Genomic DNA, 27,001 nt, shown 5'->3' with positions numbered 1-27,001 from the left:
ATTATAGGATCCCCGTGACAGTGGCCCAACATATTTTGGTTCAAGAGCTATAACTGTTAAAAATGGGCCAATCCTGATTAAAGTCAAGCTTGGTTTATGACTCTATATAATAAAGCTACATGTATATACAAAATTTCAGCTCAATATTTTGAGGCATTGCAGAACAAAATTCAGAGGATTGTATATTGGACAGGCGGATGGACGGACAGACAGACAGATGGAGACAAAAGTATAGTCCCCTCTGGTCGGACCACTACAGGACTAAGTATACACTAGAGATTGCAGCTTTAAGATGAAGGTAGACTACAGATAACATGTACAAATTTCATGTAGTACCTTTGAACATATGAAGATAATAAATGTGTGTATGCACTGATGAACTTCCTGTTCCAAAATGGCGATCAAAATTTTATAAATATTTAAATTATATTTATTAAATTGTTTTTAGAAATGGTGCATCTAAAATTAAAATATAAAGCCCCATTCCCCCATTGGATTAAATTCAAAATTGACCTAAGTAATTCTGCCCCAGATTGGGTCCCTGGCCTCCAGAGGTTGAACCCGGGGTGGTCATGCTCGAAACTTTAGTGGTATAGGAGCATGTTAAAAACATTATGCCATGTAATTAATAATACATTTATTTAATGATATACAATGTGGGATAACTAATACTATTCAGTATGACACCAGGGCAAAAAACTTAAACTCGCTAAACATAAGCAGAGTATTTAAATAGGACATAAAAAGACCACCAGGGTTGTCTTATGCTGCAATTAAATGGAGTAAAAAAAAAAAACACTAAAAAAAATATATTAATTAAATGTACAACTTACAACAACCTGGAATGGTGAAAGCAACAGCTGATAAAAATTGCTGACTCACACTTTGCTTTTAAAAGTAAAAAATAAATAACACACCAAAAAAAACCCATTTGAGATAGACATTCTCAAGTGCAACTATAACCCAAGTTTCCTTATCTATGACTTACGTTCTATACATAATAAAGCTGAATATTAAAACTTACAATAGAACTAAATGCAAAAGTAAACTGGTGCCATGGAGACTGAAAGACCTATTAACTTATTAAGAGTCAGAAGATGCTATCTTCACTCCTTATAGTTTTGAGGATTGTATATAAATATAGCAATTTCTGCTGGCACAATTTAAAATTATATATTAGTCTGATAGGACTCTTCTGGGTTTTTTCAAAGTAAATGAGTAACAAAATATTCACAAGTAAACTCGGATAAAACATCATAAGATACAATAACATCTACATATATAGCTAGCTCTGGGTATGCAGAACATTTTGACTAGTGAAACCAGTCTAAACCAGTCCAAACCAGATCATCATGGGGACCTAATATTTAACTGATCTAAACAGCATCCGGTGTTATGTGGGTCATGTTTTAGAATTTAGAAAATGTGGGACCATGAAACGTGGCCGGTTTTGATAGGATTCGGGTTTGTTCAGGGTCTGGTTTCACTGAATTGAATTTCAAAATTTGCAGAAACCCCAGTTATTTTGCAACAAAATATTAATCGTTAAAAATTGTTATAAAATCACTTTGTCAAATTAAAATAAAATTTGCAAATTGTCTGTAAAATTTGCAGTTGGCGAATGGCAAGGCTATCGCTGTACCTGGAAGATAAAACTTGGAAATCAAGACCAAGTGCCTCCAATCAAAAAACCCATCCCACAAAACCAGACCCTCTGTAAACTGGAATTCACTCAAAACCAGATGTTTTTCATGGTACCTTAAACATCAAGAAGAAGTCTGTTTGTTTTGTTTAACACCACCACTAGAGCACATTGATCAATAAATCATCGGCTATTGGATGTCAAACATTTGGTAATTCTCACATGTAGTTATCAGGAAACCCGCTACATTTTTCTAATGCAGCAAGGGATCTTTTATATGCACTTTCCCACAGACAGGAAAGTACTTTGACCAGTTGTGGTGCACTAGTTGGAATGAGAAAAAAACCAATTGGTTGAATGGATTCACTGAGGTGGTTCAATCCCTTAAACATCAAATTAAATACATAAGATAACCTCTGTAAACCAGATACCCAATAGAAAAAGACTTTTTACTTGGTCCCATGGATGTCTGGTTTGGAGGAGTTTTCTTTTAATAAGAGCATTTCATACTTAGTCTAATAATATACCAAGACTGTTCAATACATTTTGAAGAGACGGATCACAGCAGACAATATTTCAAAATCTTACTATAGGTAAGCACACGTCTGCTCACATGATGGTTACCTAGGTAACTGTTTGTTTGATGATGTGAATTTTTTTTGTATAACTGGTGCGTTACTTGATCCTGTATTATGCGCCTGTACTATACTGACATTCCAAATACATTTTAAAGAAATTAATTTTGTAATGAGGTAGTATTTTTCAATTAGACTTGCATGTTTGTTTTGTTTAACGACACCACTAGATCACATCGATTTATTAATCATCGGCTATTGGATGTCAAACATTTGGTAATCCTAACATATACAGTCTTAAGAGAGGAAACCTGCTACATTTTCCCCCATCAGTAGCAATGGATCTTTTATATGTATCATCCCACAGACAGGATAGCACATACCATGACCGTTGATATACCAGTCATGGTCTCTTGTGAGTTTAATGTTGAGTAACCAACATGTGAACAGAACAATGGTTCACTTGAAGCTCTAAGATCAACTTAAGTGCATTTATAATTACCGTATGCACTTAAGGTGATCTTTGCGCTAAGACCACTTCATGGAACGGGTCCCAGGTGCAGATCTAGAAGGATAGTGCTGGGGGGGGGAGGGAGGTGCACGATGCAAAACATTTTGTATTACCGCCTCCCAAAATCCAATGTTTAGCAATTGAACAGTTTGTATTTTAGTGGGGAATATAATATTTAGTAAGCATGTTAATGGTTCCCTTTCAAAATGTTTCATACCCTCCCTTAAAACATGCTGTATTTGTCAATTTTATTAAATGTATAAGTTTTTAAAAATATGTAAATATTACTCGAATAGTCTTTAAGACATAATGCAGTCATAGAAATTCAGATGATTGTGAGATGACAATTTAGTACAAATACTGTAACAAAATAAATAAGTGATAATGATAAAAATGCTGTTGCAAATCAATACTGATACAGCTTTTTACTGATTAACACCATAAACTGCAAAGGCTGCATAAAATACATGCCTAATGTAATGGCCAATGTAGCCTCACTGATCAACAAGTTACCCAATATGCTGTACACATGTAGGTAGAGATGATGGAATATCATTTTGTAAGATATGATTTGATTAAAATACCTCGAAAGATATATTTGATATTACATGTATAAATCTTCAAAATAAACTCTAAATACCCTGCATTTTCAAGATATGTTATACAACTACAGTAGCTGCAAAAAATTATTATAGAATATTAAACCAGCTTCCATTTCGTATGACGTTTAAGTCCCGAGTGAAATAATTTTCAGTTGTGACAAGCTTTAGTAAATGGAGAGTCTCCTCATTTCATATATTAATTTTTCAAAGAAATGAGTGCAATAGTTATTCCATAATATATTTTATACTGATGAAATATAAAAACTGAGCATGATAAAATTTGACATTCATGCAATGGTTATTCCATATTTTATATCAAATGAAATAATAATACCCTTGGAATTATAAAAACTAAGCATGTTAAAATTTGACATCCATGGAAGTATGAACACAGAACTGCTTTACCCACTTATGTTTGAATTTTTTTTTTTTTTTTTATTATTTTTTTTTTTAATGAGTTTATTGCCCCCAGATCAGTTGACAGTGTCAAGGTTGGGGAGCCTTGAATCATTGCCTTACAAAAATACATGTATATATTCATACCTTATAGTTACATACATTTGAATTTGTTAAAAACAATACATAAATATGAATACAATAATGGTTTTGATCTGAGGGGAACAGGGGAGAGGAGAATGGACAGATGAAATGAATGGGGGAAAAAAAGAGGAAAGATAAACAGAAACTAAAAAAGAGAGAGAGAAGCATGTATTATTTACTCGTATTGTAGATTAAGATTGGTTTTCTGGTTCTACTGAAGTTTTTGTATATCCAAGCAAGCCCAGATTTTCCTTTAGGTTAACAAAATGTGCATTTGTGAGATTGATGAAAGTAGTATCAATTAATTCTCTGATTTTCAAGCAAAAATGTTCATTAAACTTGTCATACTGGCAATTTTTAAAATAAATACATCTTTCTATTTGGAATTTAGTTTTCAGGATATTTTCAATGGCCTTTTTGTGCAAACTTTGTTTAAGTATTTTCATGTTGTAAATGTAATATTTTATATTAACAGTTTACTATGCATCTTAGATCACCATCTGTCATTCCAAACATAACTACATTTTTGCTTAGTGGGATGCAAAAACCAGTTTTTTCAAAAATCCATTTTTTAACTGCTTCCCAAAGGTTTTTTTACTTCAATGCAGTCGTAAAAAAGGTGTTGCAATGTCTCCGGTTCATTATTACAAAAAGAGCATTTGTTTGAATCAATATCATATGAAGAAAAAATATTAGTAGCCAGAATTCTATGTAACAGTCTGTACTGAAACCACCTTAAAGTTGTATCTTTTAAACAATAGAAAGGTAGAGCATAGTATTTTTCCCACGTACAACAGTCGTATGTCAATCTTTTGTTTGCATATTTTATCTGTGACTTTGGAGTTATGTTTTTTTATTCAACATATTGTACAGATCTTTACATCCTGCATTTGTGTTCAGTAGAATTTTCATTTTGAAAGGTAAAATTGGAATTTTAACAGATGTGAATGTTTTGTTATTAATATTGTTTAATGAACGTAGGAAAGATTTTACAGCATTTACTAATGATGCATAATTTTAAAAATTAGTTTTTATGTCATATTTTCTTCTAAACGTTTCAAATACCAAAATATTCCCTTCATTGTCGAGTATGTCGTTTATGAAAATTATTCTTTTTTATATATTTATTATACAGAAATGGTTTGTAACCTTTTAAGATGTTGGTATTATACCAAATATTCAGTCCTTGTATATCTTCTGTTGTTTTTTTACTTTGTTTTTCTCGTAATTATACCCAACTGAATAATACATCTTTCCAGAAACTGTTTTTGATCTTTTCTTTTTTAAATATAATGAAATAGTCCGAATATATAATTAGGTCCCTTGTACTTAAACCAGTAGTAGATTGAAATAGGTTGACCCATTTATTATTATTTAGAAAGTCTTCTTATCCATGATATTTTTAAGGATGTTATTACATGTTGTATATCTGGCATTTTTATACCCCCATATTTATAATCTTGAGTTAATAATTCTCGTTTTATTTTTTCTGGTTTATTTTGCCAAATAAATTGGAAAACATTTTATTTAAATTATTTATAATTGTTTTTGATGGGTTTGGTAATGACGTTAGTAGATAAGTAATTTTTGGTATTAATAAAGTTTTAACAATTGTAACTCTTCCTAGGACAGTCAGTTTTCTAAATGACCACAGTTTTATCAAGTTCAGAATTCACTTATGTTTGAATGGCTTCATGCTATATTATTCATACAGTGTGTTAAGTTGTTCTTTGGTTCACACTTTCATGAAAGTAAAACATTATCACATTCAGTTCTTAAACAGACACACTATTATGTCCAACTAGACATACATCCACACAGACTATTATGCACTAACTAGCAGGCACTCGGTACAGTAAAAAAAAAAACCCACCTTTATCAACAAATACATTTATATTAAAGACAACCTTAAAGGACAACCCAGAATAATAAAAAGGATATCATACAGAGTAATAATAACCAGGCTTGATGCTTATAAAACTCAAGATTTTAATAGTGTCTGAGACTCTAATACCATGGCAACACCATATAAATTATGTGTGTCTGACGTCTTACAGCTCTGAGTCTAAATTCTGAAGTTGTATAAGAACAGACCCTGGATATCTTCAACAATACTCTAGAGACAGACCCTGGATATCTTCAACAATACTCTAGAGACAGACCCTGGATATCTTCAACAATACTCTAGAGACAGACCCTGGATATCTTCAACAATACTCTAGAGACAACCAGTCAACTAAGCAACACTACTTACATCCTTATATCCCTTGAAGATTCAAGCACATCCATCCCAATATATTGGCTGCACTAACAAGCATATAAGGGGGTCTTGGAGACAGTGATGTTCAAAATGTATTAAACAATAAATGAGATTGGATAGACTATAAAAACGTGACACCTTGGATAAAACTAAAAACCCGAAACAACCCCAAAAGAATAGAAGATAAAAGCAAGATCCCACTGACAACAATTAACAGAAGCACAAGGACATTAATAATCTTGGTCAAAATAGGCAATAAACAAACTATTAACAGCAAACAAATTAACAAACAGGACACCACAGACAGTAAGAAAGGGAAAAACAATGACAGCCATACAGTTAAAGTTTGTTTTGTTTAACAACACTACCAGAGCACCTTAATTTAATTAATTAGTGCCTATTGGATGTCAAACATTCGGTAAATTTGATATATAGTCTTAGAGAGGAAACCTGCTTCATTTTTCTATTAGAAGGAAGGTATCTTTTATATGCCCCAAAAAAGTTTGTTCATTTTGTTTATCGACACCACTAGAGCACATTGACTAATTAATAATCGGTTATTAGATGTCAAACAATTGATAATCATAGGAAACTTGCTACATTTTTCCTAATGCAGAAAGGGATCTTTTATATGCACTAATTCACAGACAGGATAGCACATACCATGGTTCTTGGTATACCAGTCATAGTGCACTGGGTGGTATGAGAAATAGCCCAATGGGGCCACTGATAGGGATCGATCCTAGACCGACCATGCATTAGGCGAGCACTATAGCACTGGGGTACATCCTGCCCCTAGCAGCAATACAAATATCTCAGACAATAGAAGCCCATAGACACACAGTAAAGTGCTTGCCTAATGCATGGTCGGCCTAGGATCGATGCCCTTCAGTGGGCCCATTGGGCTATTTCTTGTCCCAGCCAGTGCACAACCACTGGTATATCAAAGGCTGCGGTATGTGCTATCCTATCTGTGGGATGGTGCATATAAAAAATCCCATCCTACTAATTGAAAAATGTAATGGGTTTCCTTTCTTAGAATATATGTCAGAATTACCAAATGTTTGACATCCAATAGCTGATGATTAATAAATCAATGTGCTCTAGTGGTGTCGTTAAACAGAACAAACTTCCATAGACACACACGTACAGAATGAGTTCCAATAAACATGATCCCATAGACAGTAATAAACAATATCATACACAGTAAAACACAACACCACAGACACCGATGAATAGGACATAATAGACAGAACTGGATATACAGTAATCAGCGGAGAGTATTTCATAGTCAGAGACTGTTGTAAAATCCAGTTTGATGTCATTGGCATGCATTAAGTATTAATTAACTGTATTTTATTTACACAAATACAGCAAACCATGTATCACGCAAAATAGGCTTCACATTGAAACAGATCCTTTGATGATACAAATTATTAACGTATGAAAAAATACCATTAATTTTCACCATAACATTTTTAATGAATGTGTTAAACTGCCATATATATTCTTAATTAATTCTATCCTTCGATAAACCTCAGAAAATGATGTCATTACGTCAAATGGGATGTCATTATGTAAAAAAAAAAAAAAAGGTCAAGAAAGGACTTTCAAAAATTATTTATGTATATTTTTAACTAAATAAGTACAAGTGTTGTTTGTAATCACAAGAATTGTTTGTAATGTTTTGTGAATTTATTGATGTCACAAAGTTAATATAAAATGGCTACGTGATTTTGGCGACTAGGCGTCAGTAAGTCTGGCGATCTAAGAAAAATATGCCGGCGTGGTCGCTGTGGAAATATCACTTGATAGGGGGAGGACCACGATGTACCCCCAGGCGATATTAGGATATTTTATGATAAATAGCTAGGGTTTCAGAGATATCAGGCAGAAACATAGGAAGGCTTCCAGGGATCGCTGTCCATTCGGACTGGTAATTATATATTTTCTGCTCTGTGTATAACCTTGATGTGATTGATGTGACTAAATAATGCTGTATTATACCAATATTATTTAGACGGTGCTGCCGGTCATCTGACGCAGTAAACTGTAGGCTCACTGTCTAAATAATTATTAAAGCTTAGCCAGTCATCCTAGAGGACCTAGGTAAACTGTAGGTTATTGTCTTTATTGTGATAGGTACCAGTATTAATTCTGTGTTACAAGATTACTGAATGAGTAGTTAAGGGTTAATTAAAAATTAACCAGTTAGGAATAGAGTTGTAATTCCTTTATTAATTAAGTTCCCCTGGAAGCGTTTCTCAATTATTACACGTGTGGGTGTTGTGTCACGGTGAAGTGATTAGCATATTGTGTAAACTAGACACCTAGAGATTAACTAATTAAGTGATCAGTTCTGGGTTGTTATTAATTGTTGTTGTTAATTAACTACTGCGGCAGTACATTTGTCAGCGTAGGTTAATACAGATTCCAAAGTGTATTGTGTTTTTGTTGTGTTTTCTAGTGAACTAAACGTGCTATATTACATATACTTTATATAGATCGTATCTCTGATCATACCTAGACGAGCCACACTAGGGTATAACCGCCCGTTACAGAGAGATCTAATAGATATACAGTTAGGAGAGATATTTTGATAATCGTGTTTCATTCAGTTACGGGTATAATAGGATCCCCGTGACAATTACATTACACAGAGGATAATAAACAAGTTACCAGTTATTATCAATTTATGTCCCGAGTGAAATAATTTTCACATGTCACGAACTTTATTTATTTATTCTATTTATTACTCCAGCAATGTTTTATTCTAAAAGCCTTTATTTTCGATACATACACATACATGTATATGTATATAGAAAGGATGTAAACCACTTTACACACTGTTCTGAGTATTGCTATAACTTTGTATTTTAATTACATTATAGATTTCAAAAACCAAAGTTTTATATCTTCTGTTAAAAAAATCTAAAATGATTTGCATTAAATTAATATTTTATCACAAGTTTAACACTGAAAACAGAAAGCCGTAAACGCAGTCATGTTTAGTACCGATAAAGTCATTGGTTTGTTAGCCACAATCGTCCAACAATACTGTACGTTACACCAATGCAGAATATTTCTCACTGCGAAAATCTGAAAAATATTTTCCCTGTTATGGGTGACCGCTGGGGTAATAAACAATTTTACTCAATTTCTGACTGTTATACACACATAAATTTACAATTCTTATATAATCTTGAAAAATTCTCCTACGGTCGATGACAGTCACTCTTCGCACCCCTGTTTTGGCTTTGTATACGATAAATATAAAATGTTTTTCGGTAATATCACTTGAAATTCATATTTTGTAAAAAGTACAATTTATTAATCACAAAATTTTCTTCAAACACATTCAGGTGCATTAGTAATGTTAGAAAAAAAATTTCAATAGCAATTTTGTACTGGAAGTTTCTCAGCATTCTTAAAATGGAAACATCATGTATTCAATGTATAATTATTGTAAGGAGATGCAAAGTGATGTCATTGGAATACTGACGTCATTCAAATTCAAAATTAGCTATATTATTACAATGCTTCGCCACATTAAAATAAAAACTGACCCCCGTCAAAATTTTATAACAAGCAGACAACACTGTTTACAGGTCGGTATGTTTTTATTTTGTATTATTCAGGACAAAATATTAAGTTTAAGCTTTGAAAAATGAAAGAAATAAAAAGTACCTTTTGTCAAATATATATCAAAAAATTACCATTGGATATGTTTATTTATTGTGTAAAAAGCCAAAACAAGGGTGAGAAAAGTTACTGTTGTCGACCTTAGTCATTCATCTAATGCTTTTGTGGTAAACACAACATTTTGGACAAAAGTATTCTTATTTGACTCAAACTGATAAAATTCACAATAAATCACAAAATAAAATATTTTACCAGATAAACTGACGTCTATAAACCATGATTGTCCAAAGCACATATAAAATTATTTACAAACAATAATATTACACATAACAAATAATACATTACATTTCACTAACTACTAAAACTCATAAAAACAGCACAAACAAATTTTAAAAATAAAATACAAAATATATAAAGCAGTTAGTCAACTAGTGGCACCAAACTAGCTGAAGAAACAAATTAAACATAATTTTTGTCAACTCGAATAACATTTCTGTGAAACAGTTACCATGGTTACTAATTCATATTTATTTAATGACACTTCTGCACATTTAAAACAATGACCAGTAACCTTGGTTATTTTGACACTAGATAAATGTGAGAAAAAACCCACAAATACAGTGTGTGGGTAATTTTTGGCACGCTTCCATCGGAGAACTGTTCAAGCACACCTGTCGTGGGCACAACATCTGACTTCCACAGAGTTCTGTCCATGACAGGGTAAATACCGTGGCAGCAAGGAATGCCTTGTATGCACTTTGCAACAGACAGGTCAGCACATACTACAGACTTTGATGTACCGGTGGTAGGGCACTGGCTTGGATTTCTATGATTAGTTCAATCGTTCAAAACATCCATGATTTAAACTCAACATAACAAGAATCGATCCCCGTCGGTGGGCCCATTGGGCTATTTCTCATTCCAGCCAATGCACCACGACTGGTATATCAAAGGTCGTGGTATATACTACCCTGTCTGTGGGATGGTGTATATAAAAGATCCCTTGCTGCTAATCGAAAAGCGTAGCCCATGAAGTGGCAACAGCGGGTTTCCTCTCTCAATATCTGTGTGGTCCTCAACCATATGTCTGATGCCATATAACCATAAATAAAATATGTTGAGCGTGTCGTTAAATAAAATATGTCCTTCCTTCACAATTAAAGAAAACCTGTTCAGTTTGTAATTATTATGAGTTTGTATTGCACCCACAGTGTAAATTAAAAAATAACAATTAATAAATAAAAGACCTATTACTGGTTAAGTTTAATTTGATGAACATATTTTCATAATAAATTCACCAAAAAGGTCATAATGAGAACAACCTATTTAATGAGACTGTATTTTGTCATCATCCTTTTGGCTACAACACACTAAATTTGGCTACATGTTTTTAAAAAATTTCACCAAATTGCTAGCAACATGTTTTTGGTCCAGATCAAACCGTGACTATAAGGTACCGGTAATGAATAATAATGTGAACAAACAATAGTCACCTACAGTTAGTACATTGGATTTGTATTTATAAACTGAATCCTCTCCACCACCACCTCACAAAAAAAACGACACAAAAAACAATAAACAAAAACGACACATACAAATATGTGAATATTGCAGCACACAAACATTATTATGGTATTCATTATGACAGAGATAGGGTGAGGGATTGTGCATAGACAAACTTGAGAGCAAAACATCCAGGGGTTACACTGGAAAGAAATTTTGTTTTAGCCAATGTTTAGATATGTAGGGTATTTGTTTGAAACATATTAATGGGAAAGACTCTAGTTTTTAAACACTACCAAATATTTTTCACTATTAGAGCCATTTATGATCAATGAAATCAAACATTACTTATATTTTATTCTTTTGATTATCCATTTCTGTACAACCAAAGTGTTTCTGGTCATCCCAGTGTTTCCAATACCAAAAAATGCATTTTTCATATGTTTAAAAGTACATGTGCGTCCGAGAAGTAGCGATTATTGATTTGAGTTCGTCTATTTTTAAATATTTGCCGGTTTCAACATCACACGCTCTTCTTTCACTATATTGTAACTTTATTCAAATGAGTTACAGGTTTGTAGATTAACTAAACTTAGTGTCCATTTTGTACGGGTTAAAACTAGGGTCTGTCCCTTTAAAAACTGGCTAATTTAAACAACTTTTTATTAGCCATATACTGAATGTTATAGCCACTTCACATAAAAGTTAGCAATTGGCCAATTTGGCAATGGGCAGGGTGAGCCCAGAAATCTAAGAGTAACTTCTAAACAATATTTTACTAAAATCTGACCAATGATTTGTTTGAAAGTTTGTTTTGTTTAACGACACCACTAGAGCACACTGATTTATTAATTATCAACTACTGGATGTCAAGACCAATGATAAATGAAAAAATCAGTGAGTTGTTTGCACTTTAATAAAAATTACCCTGTGAATTCTGCTACAGTAGGGTTCGTTACATGTTGGCTGGTAATGAAACTGTCATTTTGTTTCATCTAAACTTATTTAAATAAGAAAATTAAAAAACATGCTACACCATTGACATCTTACAACTGATTTTTTTCTTTCTTTTCTTTGCCATATTAAAAAAAAACCATTGTTTTTTTAACTATCTACTGACACTTTATATTTTAGTACAAAATGGTTATATTATATCACAAAAACCAATGAGTTAGGCATACTGGCTAATATGTAATTTGCCAAAATGGATTATTATTTAAGATATGCTAGTACTGGGAAAAGGACTTTGAGATCATACCGGTTATACATAGAAATCTGGATTAGGAAAATGGCAGCAGACCACCGGCACAAGTAACAATTTAAAACTTAGAAAATAACACTTTTTATCAAATGAATTTAACCAAATAAAGCCGTATTAAGTTAGACATAATGTTTAAGAAGGTAGTACACATAAAAAACTCTCTCAATTAAACCAACAGAAAAAACATGATGGCTTACATTTGAAAGGAGCAAAAAAAAAAAACCCAAGCCAATGAAGGAAAAACAAAGGAAGTGTTAGTCACGTGACTGGAACAGGAAGCAGGGGACTCATTGGAAGATTCAAGTCATCCCTTGGCTGTTGGGATGTTCGGACCAGACTAATATCTCTAGGGGAATAGTCAGGTTGAGTAGAAAAGAAAACACCTGTGCTCGTTTGGACAGAGTGCCCTGTATAGTTCATGTAACACAATTAATTATTCATTTATTTATAATAATGATGACATAATAATGATATCAACATTTACATGATAAGAAAAGGAATACAACAAGCAAGTAATAAGAAACAAATACAATAAACATTTTATCTTTGGAAAGCATTCATTATGATGGATGATAGTGAATTGTAAGTTTCAACATCAACTCTGTTTAAACAATTTATACCATATTGCAATTTTCCCCGGTTATGGAACTTAAAATGCCATCAGCTATCACATATGTACATTTCTAACTGAGTTAAGCTAAAACTTATAGCTTCTTAGGAAACTGGATCAAAGCAAATACTGTTGAGCATACACCAAATTACCATTATAAAACTAGATACTCGGTAAATAAATTCATGTATACAGAACACAAAAACATTATTTTTTTCCAATAATAATTTTCACAAATTAGACTGAGGACCTTTATTTGTGTATAGTGTAAAGTCTTCAACTTTTTAAGGATCGTTTTTTTTTTTTTTTTTTTAATTACATATCACATTCCTGGCTGTATTATATAAATGCATGGGAACATCAATACAAAAACAAGGCATTTTGTAGTGAAGGAACACATAGGTAAATGTAATACAAATTATCATATAATAAATATATACATTAAAACTAGGAATCCATGTGTACATGATCCATAATGCATAGTGCGTGATGCGTATTGGAACGATCACAGAGGAGTTCAGGAATTAACATATTGCACATTAAGCAACACGTACATATGAACGTGCTTCAATTGATTTCTATATAAACTGTTGTTTACGCACCACACACTACTCATTACGAACTACGTACACATAGATTCCTGGCTTAAAAAGTGCATCCACTGTAAATGTAATATGTGTTGATCTATATTTGTTGTGCAGTAGTCTATCAGAAACATTTTCCTGACTATTAAAAACCTCTGTTATATGCAGAAGCCCATTCTGATCAGCCATGAATTCAAGAAAGTTCCACTGAATAATCGGAGCTTATTTCATCTTGCGACCCAAGATACAGAAGCTGTTCTTTCATTTTAAAATAGCCTTCAAATCTGCAAACTGCATATTCCTAGAAAGAAAATAGTTTAATAATTTAAGAAAATAGTTTGACAAAAAACTAAACAAATGCGTGATCAGTCTTGATAAATCCCCAACAATTAGCCCACTGGGCTATTTCTCGCTTGAGCCAGTACTCCACAATTGATGTAATAATGGCTAAGGTATGTACTATCCTGTCTGTTGGTTGATGCATATAAAAGATCTCTTGCTGTTAATCAAAATGAGTAGTCCATGGAGTGGATTTTACCTCCCATTATCTGTATGGTCCTTAACCTGTCTGCATGACACCACATAACTGTTGATTAAAATGTATCAAGTGCATCATTAAATAAAACACTTCTTTATTTTTGTAACAGGCAACATTTTGTTTTCAAAATCTTAATCAGCTATTTTTTTCAGTCCGCTGAAAATTGATTAGCAATTACTGTTCAATGTTTTAAAATTGTGTAGCGACCTCTGAAACTTACATAGCGAATCACAACGTGATACTGAATAAAATGTTCCCTGTGGAGCTGTGAAAATGAAAAAAGATATAAATTTCAAATAAGAGAAAGGAAAGGGGAGAGTGGAATTTAAAAAAACAAAAAACTCCAGATTTTACCTACAATTTAAATCTCACCATAAATTCAAACTTGATAAATGGCCACAACTTGTCTTATAAAGTATGCTTTAAATAAACAGATACCATTATTTTTGCATACATGAGGGAAAATGAGGCTTTTAATATAGATGATGAAATTGTGCTTCCAAAGATACCAAACCTCACCATAAATCCAAACTTGATGGCACAGGTCTGTGACTGGACGAGCGACCACACGCCCCACAGGAAGTGTGAGGCCAAGGCAAACGTGTTCGCCTCCACGTACATGTTGTGAAGATCTTCATCCGTGATGGCCGTCTGTCCCATCACAGCCAGGTACTCTCGGAAAAACTCGTACTACAACAGAATAATAAGTTACTCAATCTGTGTTTATATAAGATATAAGTTAAAACGTTTGTTTTGTTCAACAACACCACTAGAGCACATTGATTTATTAATCATCAGCTACTGGATGTCAAACATTTGGTAATTCTGACATAGTCAAAGAGAGGAAACCCGCTACATTTATCTATTAGTAGCATGGGATCTTTTATATGCACCATCTCACAGACAGGATAGCACATACCACAGCGTTTGATACGGTGCACTAACTGGAATGAGAAATAACGCAACGGGTCTACCAACAGGGATCGATCCCAAACTGACCGCACATCAAGCGAGTGCTTTACCACTGGACTACGTCTCCCCCCCCCCCCCCCCATAAAATAGCCTGTGCTGCTAGATGTAGGCTAGGGATTTTAGAAGGTATCTTAGCTCTACAATATTGTGAAACCATAGTAGGTTATGATGTTCTTTACAACACATGCCATAGTGACGTCATAGCTTATGATTGTTTTACGATATCGTAGCGCTAAGATAGCTTTGAAAATATGCTTTGAAACACTTACCTATGGTGTGATGGTTTACAGATTTAACAGCACTTTATGCACTTTGTTCCCCTCCCCCCCCCCCAATCCCAAGCACTGTTCATCAAATTTGGTGGTATGTAATGTCCTGTCTATAGGAAACTACATATAAATAGTTCCCTTGCAGCTCAAACTTGAGTTTACCTCTGAATAATTTGTATGTAAGAAGAAAGAAGAAGTTTAAGCTATTGCAAACATTAGGGTGATCAGAAACACAGTGAATGTACACACATTGATATTGTAAAAAAACTAAAAAGCATTTAATATGTCATTTAAGTCATTAAAAGTTTCTATTAGTTGCAAATGCAGTAGAATCTCATTGGGTTGAACTCAGAAGGGTCGAATACACCACAACGCTCGAACCAAAAATGAAGTCCCGAGTTACACTTACACAATGTTGACCAAATAGATAGGTTGAACTACCCGATAGGTCGAACACTTTCTCGAGCACCGACAGGGTTCGAGCCAACGGGATTCAAATGAATCTTGACAATGGCCACAAATTAAGGACTTTCTCTTTAAAATGCATCACAGTCATGAGGCAGAGCTGGAGAATACTTTAATGTTTGAAACTGTCTATTATGAAATTTTGAGGTCCAAAAGAAACCCAAGTACTGTGTTTAAAATGTAACTTTCTAAATTTGATGCTACTGACGTTTAGTTTGATCAATTACAAGTTTAATCAAGACATTAAGCTTACATGTCAGTGTTCCAGATTAACGGTATCCCGATATCCCGGGGATACCAGAATTTAATTTCGGATACCAGACTTCAAGAACCCTGTATCCCACCGCGATACCATATAATGGGTTTGTTTTTGAGTTGTTGTTGTTGTTTGGGGTTTTTTGTTTTTGGGAGGGGGGGGGGGGGGGGAGTTTGTTGGGGTTTTTTTTTTTTTTAATCCTACGTTTTTATGTTTCACTGAAACAATGAAAGTCATCATTTACTAGTGAAGTTAAGTAACAGTGTCGTCCACGTTTGTTACGATGTTATTTATGAATTTCATTTAAGTGGGATACTAAATTATCAGGTGGAATACCAGATTTTGAAATATTAGTATCCAACTGGGATACTGCCCAAAATTTTTAATCTCGAACACTGCATGTCCATGACTAGTACAAATGCTGGAAGGCTTTAAACTGCCACTGTATATTAACTTTACAATAGTTGTTGATGTAGCACTGTTGATTGCTGCCGCAAATTTCAAGGGCTGTAGCTTGGCTGCTAAGGGAGTTGTCTTCACCTCTGTATTAAGATGGAGATTTGGCCAAGCATTTTGATAAACAATAAAAATAAGTAATCAGTCCATTCAGGGTGGGTCGAACGACACGTCCAATCCCCACCCACAGCTATGGGAATGTTCAGTTAACCATGTACATGTAGGTTTCAGTTAAAAGTCGCAGACCCTAGTTCTAACAGGTGAAAATGGTCACTAAGTTTGGTTAATCCTACAAGCCTGTTTAGATAAGTTACAATAGAATGAAACAAGAGTCTATGATGTTGAAACAAGAAAATACCCTTCAAAATAGACTGATGCTTGTCCACATTATTAACCATTATTTCTAAAAAGTATGTGCATTTTTTAAAATATAAAAAATGCAAATCACTGTATTACCGTACAAACACTAAGATAATCAGAAACACTTCGGATATACAGAAATGGATAATCTAAACAATAAAATCTAAGTAATGTCAGATTTCAATTGTCAAAAATTGCTTTAATAGTAATAAAATATGTTGTTGTGTTTTAAAAACTAGGGTCTGTCACTGTAATCTATTGGGAACCTATAATCCTACATGTGCATAACATAGTGAAGGATGCAAACAAACATTTTGTATCTGGTGAAGTAAGATAACAATTAGAAGTTGAATGTAAACAAAAAAGGTCCCATTTTTATTCTTTCTTTCTTCAACCTTGAAAGAGTACAGCATAAAACAGAGAACACACTACAGAAGAACTTTACTTGCATGTGGAAATCGTTATGAATATATTGTGTTAAGATCAAGTGTAATAGATAAAAAACACCAAACCACATTAAAGTTTATTATTTAAATGTCACAGATTACACTGTATCTGTTAGTGTTTCTACACATATGATGGACCCAATATGATTAAAATGAAATTATGACAAAATTAATCAAATTTAATGACATATCAGTGATAGAAATAATACAAAATTTCACTAGTCCACCGGACAAGTACATCTAAAAATGTACTTGTCTGCCAGTATTTTCACCTGTCCCAAATAAGTGATTTGTTTTATTTAAGTACAAGGTCGATGTTTTCGATTGCTCAAAATTAAACTGCATTACAAATAATTACTTATCCACTGAAAAAACCATTGAGATACATTTTTCTTGTCTGAGCAGATTTTCACTTGTCAGGTGGAAAAAAAGAAGTTTGTTTTGTTTAATGACACCACTAGAGCTATTGGATGTCAAACATTTGGTAATTCTAACACATAGGATAGTCTTAGAAAGAACAACAGTGATGCACTGGTTGGAACGAGAAATAGCCCAATGGGCTCACCGACGGGGATCGATCCTAGACCGACCGCACATCAGGTGAGCACTTTACTACTGGGCTACATTCCGCCCCATGTGAGGACAAATGAACAAATACTTATTTTGATTGCTGTATATACTGTACTGTACTGTATATACTGTACTGTATATACTGTACTGTGCTGTATATACTGTACTGTGCTGTATATACTGTACTGTGCTGTATATACTGTACTGTGCTGTATATACTGTACTGTGCTGTATATACTGTACTGTGCTGTATATACTGTACTGTGCTGTATATACTGTACTGTACTGTATATACTACCAAAATGTTTTTATGTACAATTTAATATACAACTGGCGTATAAATATGTGCACTACTTTATTTTAGAACTACTCAGATGGGTTAGTTGAAATGTATTACATTCTACATGTTAATACACTACAGTAGTTACTGACTAAAACTAAAAACAACAATCATCTTTGTATCATTGTTTACTGTGATTCCCTTTGCTTTTATTAATAATAACATTGGCAATTAGTTCCTTGGGGGTTTTTTCAAAGCTGTATTTCAAAGTATAGCTGCATTCACATTTACACTTTAAACTAGTTTAATTAAACTAGTGTAACTAAAACAGTTTAAAACGTAAGTGTGATCGCAACCTTTTCACTATACAGGTATAGCTAAACTGGTATATCTAAAACACTTTGGTATGGGGTTTAGTGAAATTGAAATAACACATTCGTAGTCCATGCTTGTTATAAAATCTTGCACGTGTGGAAAACTACACTTCCACCGTATACTGGTTATAGCTATTACACATGCAGGGCTTCAAGATTATGGCAACCCCACTCCCATGACTAGTGATATTTAATGTTGGGCTAGTAAATACCTGATATTGCTATGCCCGATGGCTAGTGAATTTCTTTGGTCAAATGTTTTAGTTAAGTCTATTTTGTAAATATGAATATCCTGCCCACCCACCCCAACCCTCCAATATTAGTATTTTTAAGCTGTATCTCCCTCTTTAGGTGACATATTTGATTATTACTATTATTTAGTAAAATTGTATTAACTTAAAATAAAGTAGGGTTAGTGAATTTTTAATCGTGGCTAGTACATTTTTTAAATCCCTGATCCCATGGCTAGTGGATTTTATAAAAATTCTAGAAACCCTGATGTGTGAAAGCTTGTCATTTCCAACCAGTTGTGTTTTAGCTAAAGCAGTATAGTTAAACCAGTTTAACGTACACAAAGTGTGAACACAGCTGATGTGCTCATACCGAAAGATCGATTTTATGAATGTGACAAAATACAAGTAATTAACAGTAGTAGCTCTGAACACATAAACAATAATTATAACACTCAGTGCAGACCGTAAAATGTGCTTGATAGAGCAATTCAAGAGAATAGTATACTTCAGTACACTCAGACTAATATTACTCATTAAATACTGTTGTTAATAAAGATGAAGCCATAAATACTCCATTGTGTTCATACCAGAGAAAAACCCACAAACATGCTTACATTTATGAAACAGCTGGTTTCTGAAAAAGTTAGAGAATTCAACACAATTCAAAGAAACATTATTTACTTTTAACAATCCAGTTAACAGGAATTTTTGTGGTTAAGCTTATCCATTTTTTAGTTCATGGGCTTAAATATGACCTTTATTTTTTGTTCAAACCCATGGACTAAAAAAAAGAAGCTTTATTTTTATTTTAAAACTCACAGGCTTAAATTCCTGAATCTTCCTTTACACAACATAATAGTTTTTGGTACTGTAGAATACTTTATTTTCGCGTTTTTCGCGTGTGAATGAAATTCGTGAAAATATATTCCACGCGAAAATAAAGGCATCATGTGCGCGAATAAGCCACTGGTCATGAATGGGTTTAATCATGTAGGATTAGTTCTACAGATTAGCGTAACAACCGGCAAAACTAAGTTCCGTTTTTAAAACAAAATTATCGACATCTGTACTTTGTTTTTTTTATTGATGGGGTTGGGGGATTCGCGAAAATAAATGTTCGCAAATTGACCCATTTTCATTAAATCGCAAAAATTTGATCCCGCGAAAATAAAGTATTCTACAGTATTCGTCCTTTTGTATATGTTTTTCTGACACTCATCTCAAGAAAATTAATCCTCGGAGCGATCTTTAGCGAGCTCCAAAGATTGATTTTCTTGAGACGAGTGTCAGAAAAAATATCTACAAAAGGACGGGTGCCAGAAACATTTTATCGTTCAATTATTCTTATAATTTTAGTGTAATTATTATAAAATTCACTGCATTTTATTTTTGTACCTTGACATCACTCCTCTCAGCTGATATATGTTATATCGCTAAAAGGAATGCATGCAGCGTAACATATTACGTGACGTCATGTACTACTGTTGATTATGGAATGACATAATGAACAGGTAGCAATGGCTGTCTACCTCCTCTACAACGAGACTTAGGGGACGTGCACTTGATGTTTTTTCTGGCACCTTTTTACTGGTTAATTGAACTAGAATAATGAATATGGTAACTACACAGAGGTATTTGTCTAGCTATGTTTAATTAACCTTCATGTAATGGGTAAAACTATTTGTTATTATTTCACAGTGTTTGATTGCACTGGATTTGCAATAAATACAATTAGAAATATTAAGTAGTAATTACTTATTTGTTAAAAGAAAATGTCATTTTTTATTTAGAAGACCAGAGCTTAACGTGAATAAAATCTTTGTCCTCGTAAAGTGGTTACTGTAAAATTCGACAAAATAAGAAACTTACTGGTACCTTTTGGAATCATCTGCAGGACTTCTAGATTATGGTAGCCCCACTCCCATGGCTAGTGATATTCAATGTTGGGCTAGTACATAACTACAATTGCCATGCCAGGTGACTAGTGGGAAATTGTTTTTTTGTCAAATGTTGCAGTTAATTCTCTTTTGTAAATATGAATATACTAACCCCACTCCAACCCCTAATGTTAGTGTTTTAAGCTGTATCTCCTTCTTTAGGCGACATATTTGACTATTTCTATTATTTAGTAAAATTGTATTAACTTAAAGTGAAGTAGGGCTTGTGAATTTTTAATTGTGGCTAGTAAATTTGTAAAATTACTGATCCCATGACTAGTGCATTTAAAAAAAATTCTAAAGTCCTGTATCTGAGATGGTTTACATGTATCATGCGTTATGAACAAGGTACCAAAAGGTTTCAACCCTTAAACAACATGATTTCCAATCTAGACAGGGACTAGCTCACACTTTTATTACATTCCATTTGTCTTTCTCTTCTCCCATTCCCTTTGACTGTTGGGCTAGCTGTTGGGGAATGCTTCTGGGGTGGCAACAGCAGACAATGGCATGTTGAGTTGGATTTCAAGACGTTTTGGAGATATACAGTGTTGTTGGAGTAGGCAGATGAGATTGAGATAAGAAAGGAAATGGAAATTAAGGCTATATTCATATCTTTCATAATCTTCAATGGATTTCAAAGTAAAAATTTCCACCCATCTTAAAAACATGGAATAAACAAGCCACACGCTCAAAACCCACAGCTTTCTGGATCTACTGTAGAATCCTGGTTGCCATCTCTTTTAGTATGACTTCCACAAAAACAACCTCAAATTGTCACACACCCACACACACACACACACAAAGAAGAGTGTGTAGCATAACCTACCTGACGTTTTCTTGATGGATAATCTTCAGGATGAAAACTGTAATATGGTGGATCTGGGTTATCTGCATAATCATAGCACCATTCCAAAAAATGGTTGCCAAAATCAAAACCTCTGTAAAAAAAATTGGAATACTGGTTTTAATCTTCTTAGTAGTTGTTCATAATTTCATTTAAAAAAGAAAAAAAAGAGTTTTATTCAAGAATTTTTTTAAATAGAAAGCAAGTCTGCTGCATATTGTAAAGTTGACCCAATGAGTAGATTTGTCAAAGTTCAGCCAGGAAATGTTTTACTAATGTTCACAAATTATTTGACTGGTTCCCAACGTGGCTATTTGGTATACTGTGAAGTGCATAAAACAGTCTAACGGACATTTTTCTGCTCAGTTTGGCTGAATTCAGGTCTGGTCAATGCGATTTAAACAACTGACTTAATGTCATTTCTCCAGCCAGTACATCACGACTGGTATATAAAAGGCCATGGTATGTGCTATCCTGTCTGTGGGACAAAATGTTTGACATCCAATAGCCGATGATTAATAAATCAATTTACTCTAGTGGTGTTGTTAAAATAACAATAATAATAATGTCATTTCTGAAGATACCACTGTATTCATGGTCTTAGTTTGAGGTAAACAAAACAAAAGTATTTAATCAACTAGTAATTTTGCGTATTTAGATCTTGTATTCTTGTTATTCGAATACTTCTGAAGTTATGAGCCTTTATGCTAATAACATTTCTGTAAGCATACAGTAGTGTTATCCTTATTATATATATATATACCAAGATATATGTTTCCAAATGGAGTGGCCTGGTTCCAAGAATATAATTCAATGCGACAGGAATGAATGAATGTTTAACAACAACTCAGCACAAAATACATCAGCTATTGGGTGTTCAACAATGGTAAATATGTGAATGAATTGATAAGCAAAATCAATATAAAAGATTGGAAAGGAAAGTTAAAGTTTGTTTTGTTTAACAATACCTTTAGCGCACAATGATTTATTAATCATCAGCTACTGGATGTCAAACATTTGGTAATTTTGACGTAGTCTTAGAGTGGAAACCCGCTACATTTTTCCATTAGTAGCAAGTGATCTTTTATATTCACCAACCCACAGACCAGATAGCACATACCACGGCCTTTGATATACCAGTTGTGGTGCACTGGCTGGAACCAGAAATAACCCAATGGGCTCACCGATGGGGACGATCCCAAACCAACGTGCTCCAAGGGAATGCTTTTCCACTGGGCTACATCCTGCATAAATGAACTAATGTTTAACGACACCCCAGGACAACAATACATGAGCTATTAGGTATTCAACAATGGTAAATATGTGAATGAATTGATCAGCAACATCAATATAAAAGATGGGAAAGGAAAGATGTATTTGGAATTATAACATGCAATCATACCTGTAGTTATAACTGCAGTATTCCCAGTCAATCACGGTCATCTGTTTTGTTTTGTCTGGATTTTCCTCAATATAAAGAATATTGCCTGAAACAAATGTAACAGTCAGGGTTTTTTTTACAATCAAATTCTTATTTTCTGCATTTTAATATATATATATATATATATATATTTCCAAGCTGTACTTTCATGATTCCTGACCTTGTCATTAAGGGGAGCTATCACTCTCCCTCCTAATCATTCATTTCAACTTACATCCGTGCTTATATCCAATTAAGGTTCAAGTACACTGTCCTGGGCACTCATCTCAGCTATCTGGGCTGTCTGTCCAGGACAGTGGGTTAGTTGTTAATTGTTAGCAGTTAGTGAGAGGTGTAGTGGTCTTACACCTACCCAATGAGTCGTTAAAACTCGCTCTGGATGGGAGCCGGTACCACAACACCTCCGAGGCAAATCCCTTTTCATTCCCTTGAGACTGGTTCAAGGAAAGTAATTTTTAGCTCCCTTTACAGTACCAAAATAGTAATATCTAAATGACTCCCCATAATCTCACAGGAGCAATTGATCACACTCCTCATATTTATCATGTCTAAGTCTGTGATTTCTGGCTTTCCACTTTTAAATCAATAAATTCTAGTTATACACTCAAACTGTTAAGATATATAGAGAATACTATTAAATACCATTTATAAAGCAAGCAGCCAGTCATGTCTTTAAATGTTATTGCACGTATATGTGTTCTCACCAATTGGTGTGGAAGAAAGTAATTTGAACTTTCATTTTAAAATGTAGTTAAGACAATTAGAAATATGTGCAACATCTTGGTTGCAAAACAACACTTCAGTACACTGGATGACACAGGGGTTCTAGAATACAGTGGCCCGATGCCCGAGGCCAGTGGGTTTTTTTATTCAGCCAGTATAAGTTACTTTGTGCAATCCCGATGGCAAGTGGTCAAAAAAAAATATATATATATATATAAAAAAAAAATAATAATAATCTACAACAATACGTCCTATGATTGTATAAAAACAAAAGAAACATCTACAAGTCATTTCTTTTGATTTGCTATCACATGCAGTATTTCACTAACAAATAGTTGGCCACCAGTAATCTTTGACCCATTCATGACATCAATATACCTACCGATATAATTTTATTAAAGTTATAAAGTGTAAACATTGGAAAAACAAAAGTTCATTGTTTTGCCACCATTTTGTTTTTTTACACTGGAATCCAAAGATTTGTTACTCTAATATTAATAGTAGTACAGTGCAAGCATAATATGCAAAATGATAACCACTCTTTTATTAGTTTTAAAGGTTGCATGTCACTATTTGCAAATAGTTTAAATGTGTAAATTATTAATTTAATTAATAAAATATGACATAAATTGCAATTTTTTTTATTTAAAACGTTTAGGAACATGGTATCATGAAATAGATAAATTTAACAAAGAACTCAAATTGAAAAATTTCTAATATGGTGTGTGTGTTGGAGGGGGTTAAGCCTTAAACTGTAATACATGCTAATAAAGGTTCTTGTTTCTTTTCTCTTTTTGTTTTTTGAGGGGGTGGGTGGGGGGAGGAGTTCCCATTCACAAGTAAATGAATAATGTTATTAATTGTTGTAATATCTTGGTAACATGGATTATTTTTTATAACTTTGGTGGTTTTAGTGGAAACAATTATTTTAAAATTTTAATAGGTACAGTAACTTTATTCTAAACTGATGAAAATTATTTGCATATTTTTCTAAACAAACCATAAAGTATGCCCAATGAGCCTATCTGTTGTGTAACATGATTTCAGTATAAAAAATGGACATTAAAAAGTTAATTATTTTAATTTGCTGTTTTTGTTGGTTTATCAACAGTTAAAATTGGGCAAGTGAATTTTAAAAATATTCTAGAACCCCTGGATGAGAAACACTGCTCTAACCATAAGACTATCTAGGAGACCTGTATTCATATATGGGTAATTTTCATTTCATTTCATTTCAACTTATTTTCGTGCTTATATCCAATTAAGGTTCAAGCACTCTGTCCTGGGTACACACCTCAGCTATCTGGGCTGTCTGTCCAGTACAGTGGGTTAGTGGTTAGTGAGAGAAGTGTGTGTAGTGGTCTTACACCTACCAATTGAGTTGTTAAAACTCATTCTGGGTGGAAGCCGGTACCGGGATGTGAACCCTGTACCTACCAGCCTTATGTCCGATGCCTTAACCATGACACCACTGAGACCGGGTAATTAAAATGGCTAACTTTAGTTTTATAGAAAAAAAATTAACCAACCTTCTTGCAGATCATTATGACAAAACACAACAGGTGATTCTATCTGTGATAATATTTTCCTGAAAAAAAAAGAGAAAAAAGGTCATGTAATGCAATATAATCCCAATTTTTTAAGGCATAAATTTTACTACACTGGAAGTTAAAGTTTTGATTCATAATTACTAAATATACTGTAATTTGTATGCTTACATTTCTTTGATTTCCGATATGATGTTAGCATTGACAATAAAAAGTCAATCATGATGTCACTATGAAAGTTAAAGTTTGTTTTGATTAATGACACCACTAGAGCACATTGATTTATTAATGTTGGATGTCAAACATTTGGTAAATTTGGCATAGTCTTAAAGGTAGACTAAACTCCAACAAGAGCCTTATGTGTTGGAAAGATGCATACCCAGACCACCAACACATACTGACACTTTAACAAATGAAAAACGTGTAATTTTAGAATTAATAAAAAAACATGATTATTCCTGCTAAGTGGGGGCAGCCATTTTGTTTCGTTTTTGTGATATCTGATGGTATAGCTTGGGGCGAAGTGACGTCAGCTCAGGTCCAACTTCTCTATTACGCATAGTGTAAACAAATGCTCTAATTTACAACAAGGCTCTTCGCTTTCATCAACCTGACTTGCAAAAATGACTTGATAGTATAATAAACTATTTAACTAAATATATTTCAATTTGCATCAATATAACAAAATGGAGTTATAGTATTTTTTTCTTTTAAAAAATCCAAAGAAAAAATGTATATTATTAGGCCTATTGGTAGGATACATTCGAGCAACAACGACCACTCACGATATCCAAGTGATAAATTTTCTTTTCTCTGGGACTACGTAATTGGTCAGTTTTGTTATTTTAGATGGGAAAGTCTACTTAATCAAGGGTTTTACAGAATTACTTACAGTAATAAAGCTGGTAAAGTCCATTACGATTTGAGGTTATCACACAATACCCTGTGAACTTAATAAAAGAGGCATGTCTTTTTAGTGTGTCTAGACACAGTGTCTAGAGACCGTCTAAATATACACCTGCCAATCAATCAAGAACCACAGGTACAGGCCACGGAAAGAAAAGACCAATTAAGCAAGAAAACACTCCAACTATTATTTCAGTACATGAGTTAATTTATACACAAAATATAATACAGTTGTTTCAACACTGACAATGGTGGTTTATTTTGTATTGAAAAATAAACCACATATACACGTTGCTGTGTTACTAGGATAAATATTATTACAGAACATTGCGATGCATCCACAAAAATCAGGTATGTTTTGTTTCTTCAGTTTGAAGACTAATTCCTGACGTGACACGTTAGGTATTACATAACCACCAGCTCGCCAGAGGGCTTATTCACTGGGAAGGTACAAAATGGCTGCGCCCGTTATATATAATAGCCGTCACATTTAACCGTTTTATTAATTAACTATACTATTATACTTGTTGATATTGAGCAATAATGTGCATTAAGTATCGTTGAATATGATCGGCCTCGGTGGCGTCGTGGCAGGCCACCGGTCTACAGGCTGGTAGGTATTGGGTTCGGATCCCAGTCGAGGCATGGAAT

General features: G+C 33.6%; 1 protein-coding gene across 1 annotated transcript in view; it reads right to left on the bottom strand.

The window, feature by feature from the left end:
• Positions 1–10,806: 10,806 nt before the first annotated feature.
• The window catches only part of LOC121381065 (choline/ethanolamine kinase-like), a 41,081-nt gene continuing 24,886 nt past the window's right edge, over positions 10,807–27,001 (bottom strand). Inside the window, exons 5-9 of the mRNA XM_041510155.1 lie at positions 25,427–25,485; positions 23,136–23,220; positions 21,716–21,827; positions 14,788–14,958; positions 10,807–14,031 (exon numbers count right to left, since the gene is read on the bottom strand). Coding sequence (XP_041366089.1) covers positions 13,924–14,031; positions 14,788–14,958; positions 21,716–21,827; positions 23,136–23,220; positions 25,427–25,485 — 535 coding nt within the window. The 3' untranslated portion in view covers positions 10,807–13,923. The remainder of the gene's footprint in view (positions 14,032–14,787; positions 14,959–21,715; positions 21,828–23,135; positions 23,221–25,426; positions 25,486–27,001) is intronic.

Source organism: Gigantopelta aegis, chromosome 9 (genome assembly GCF_016097555.1).
Source record: "Gigantopelta aegis isolate Gae_Host chromosome 9, Gae_host_genome, whole genome shotgun sequence".
Lineage (NCBI taxonomy): Eukaryota > Metazoa > Mollusca > Gastropoda > Neomphalida > Peltospiridae > Gigantopelta > Gigantopelta aegis.
The sequence above is the reverse complement of the archived record's forward strand: the minus strand, read 5'-3'. Positions and strand labels throughout refer to the sequence as shown.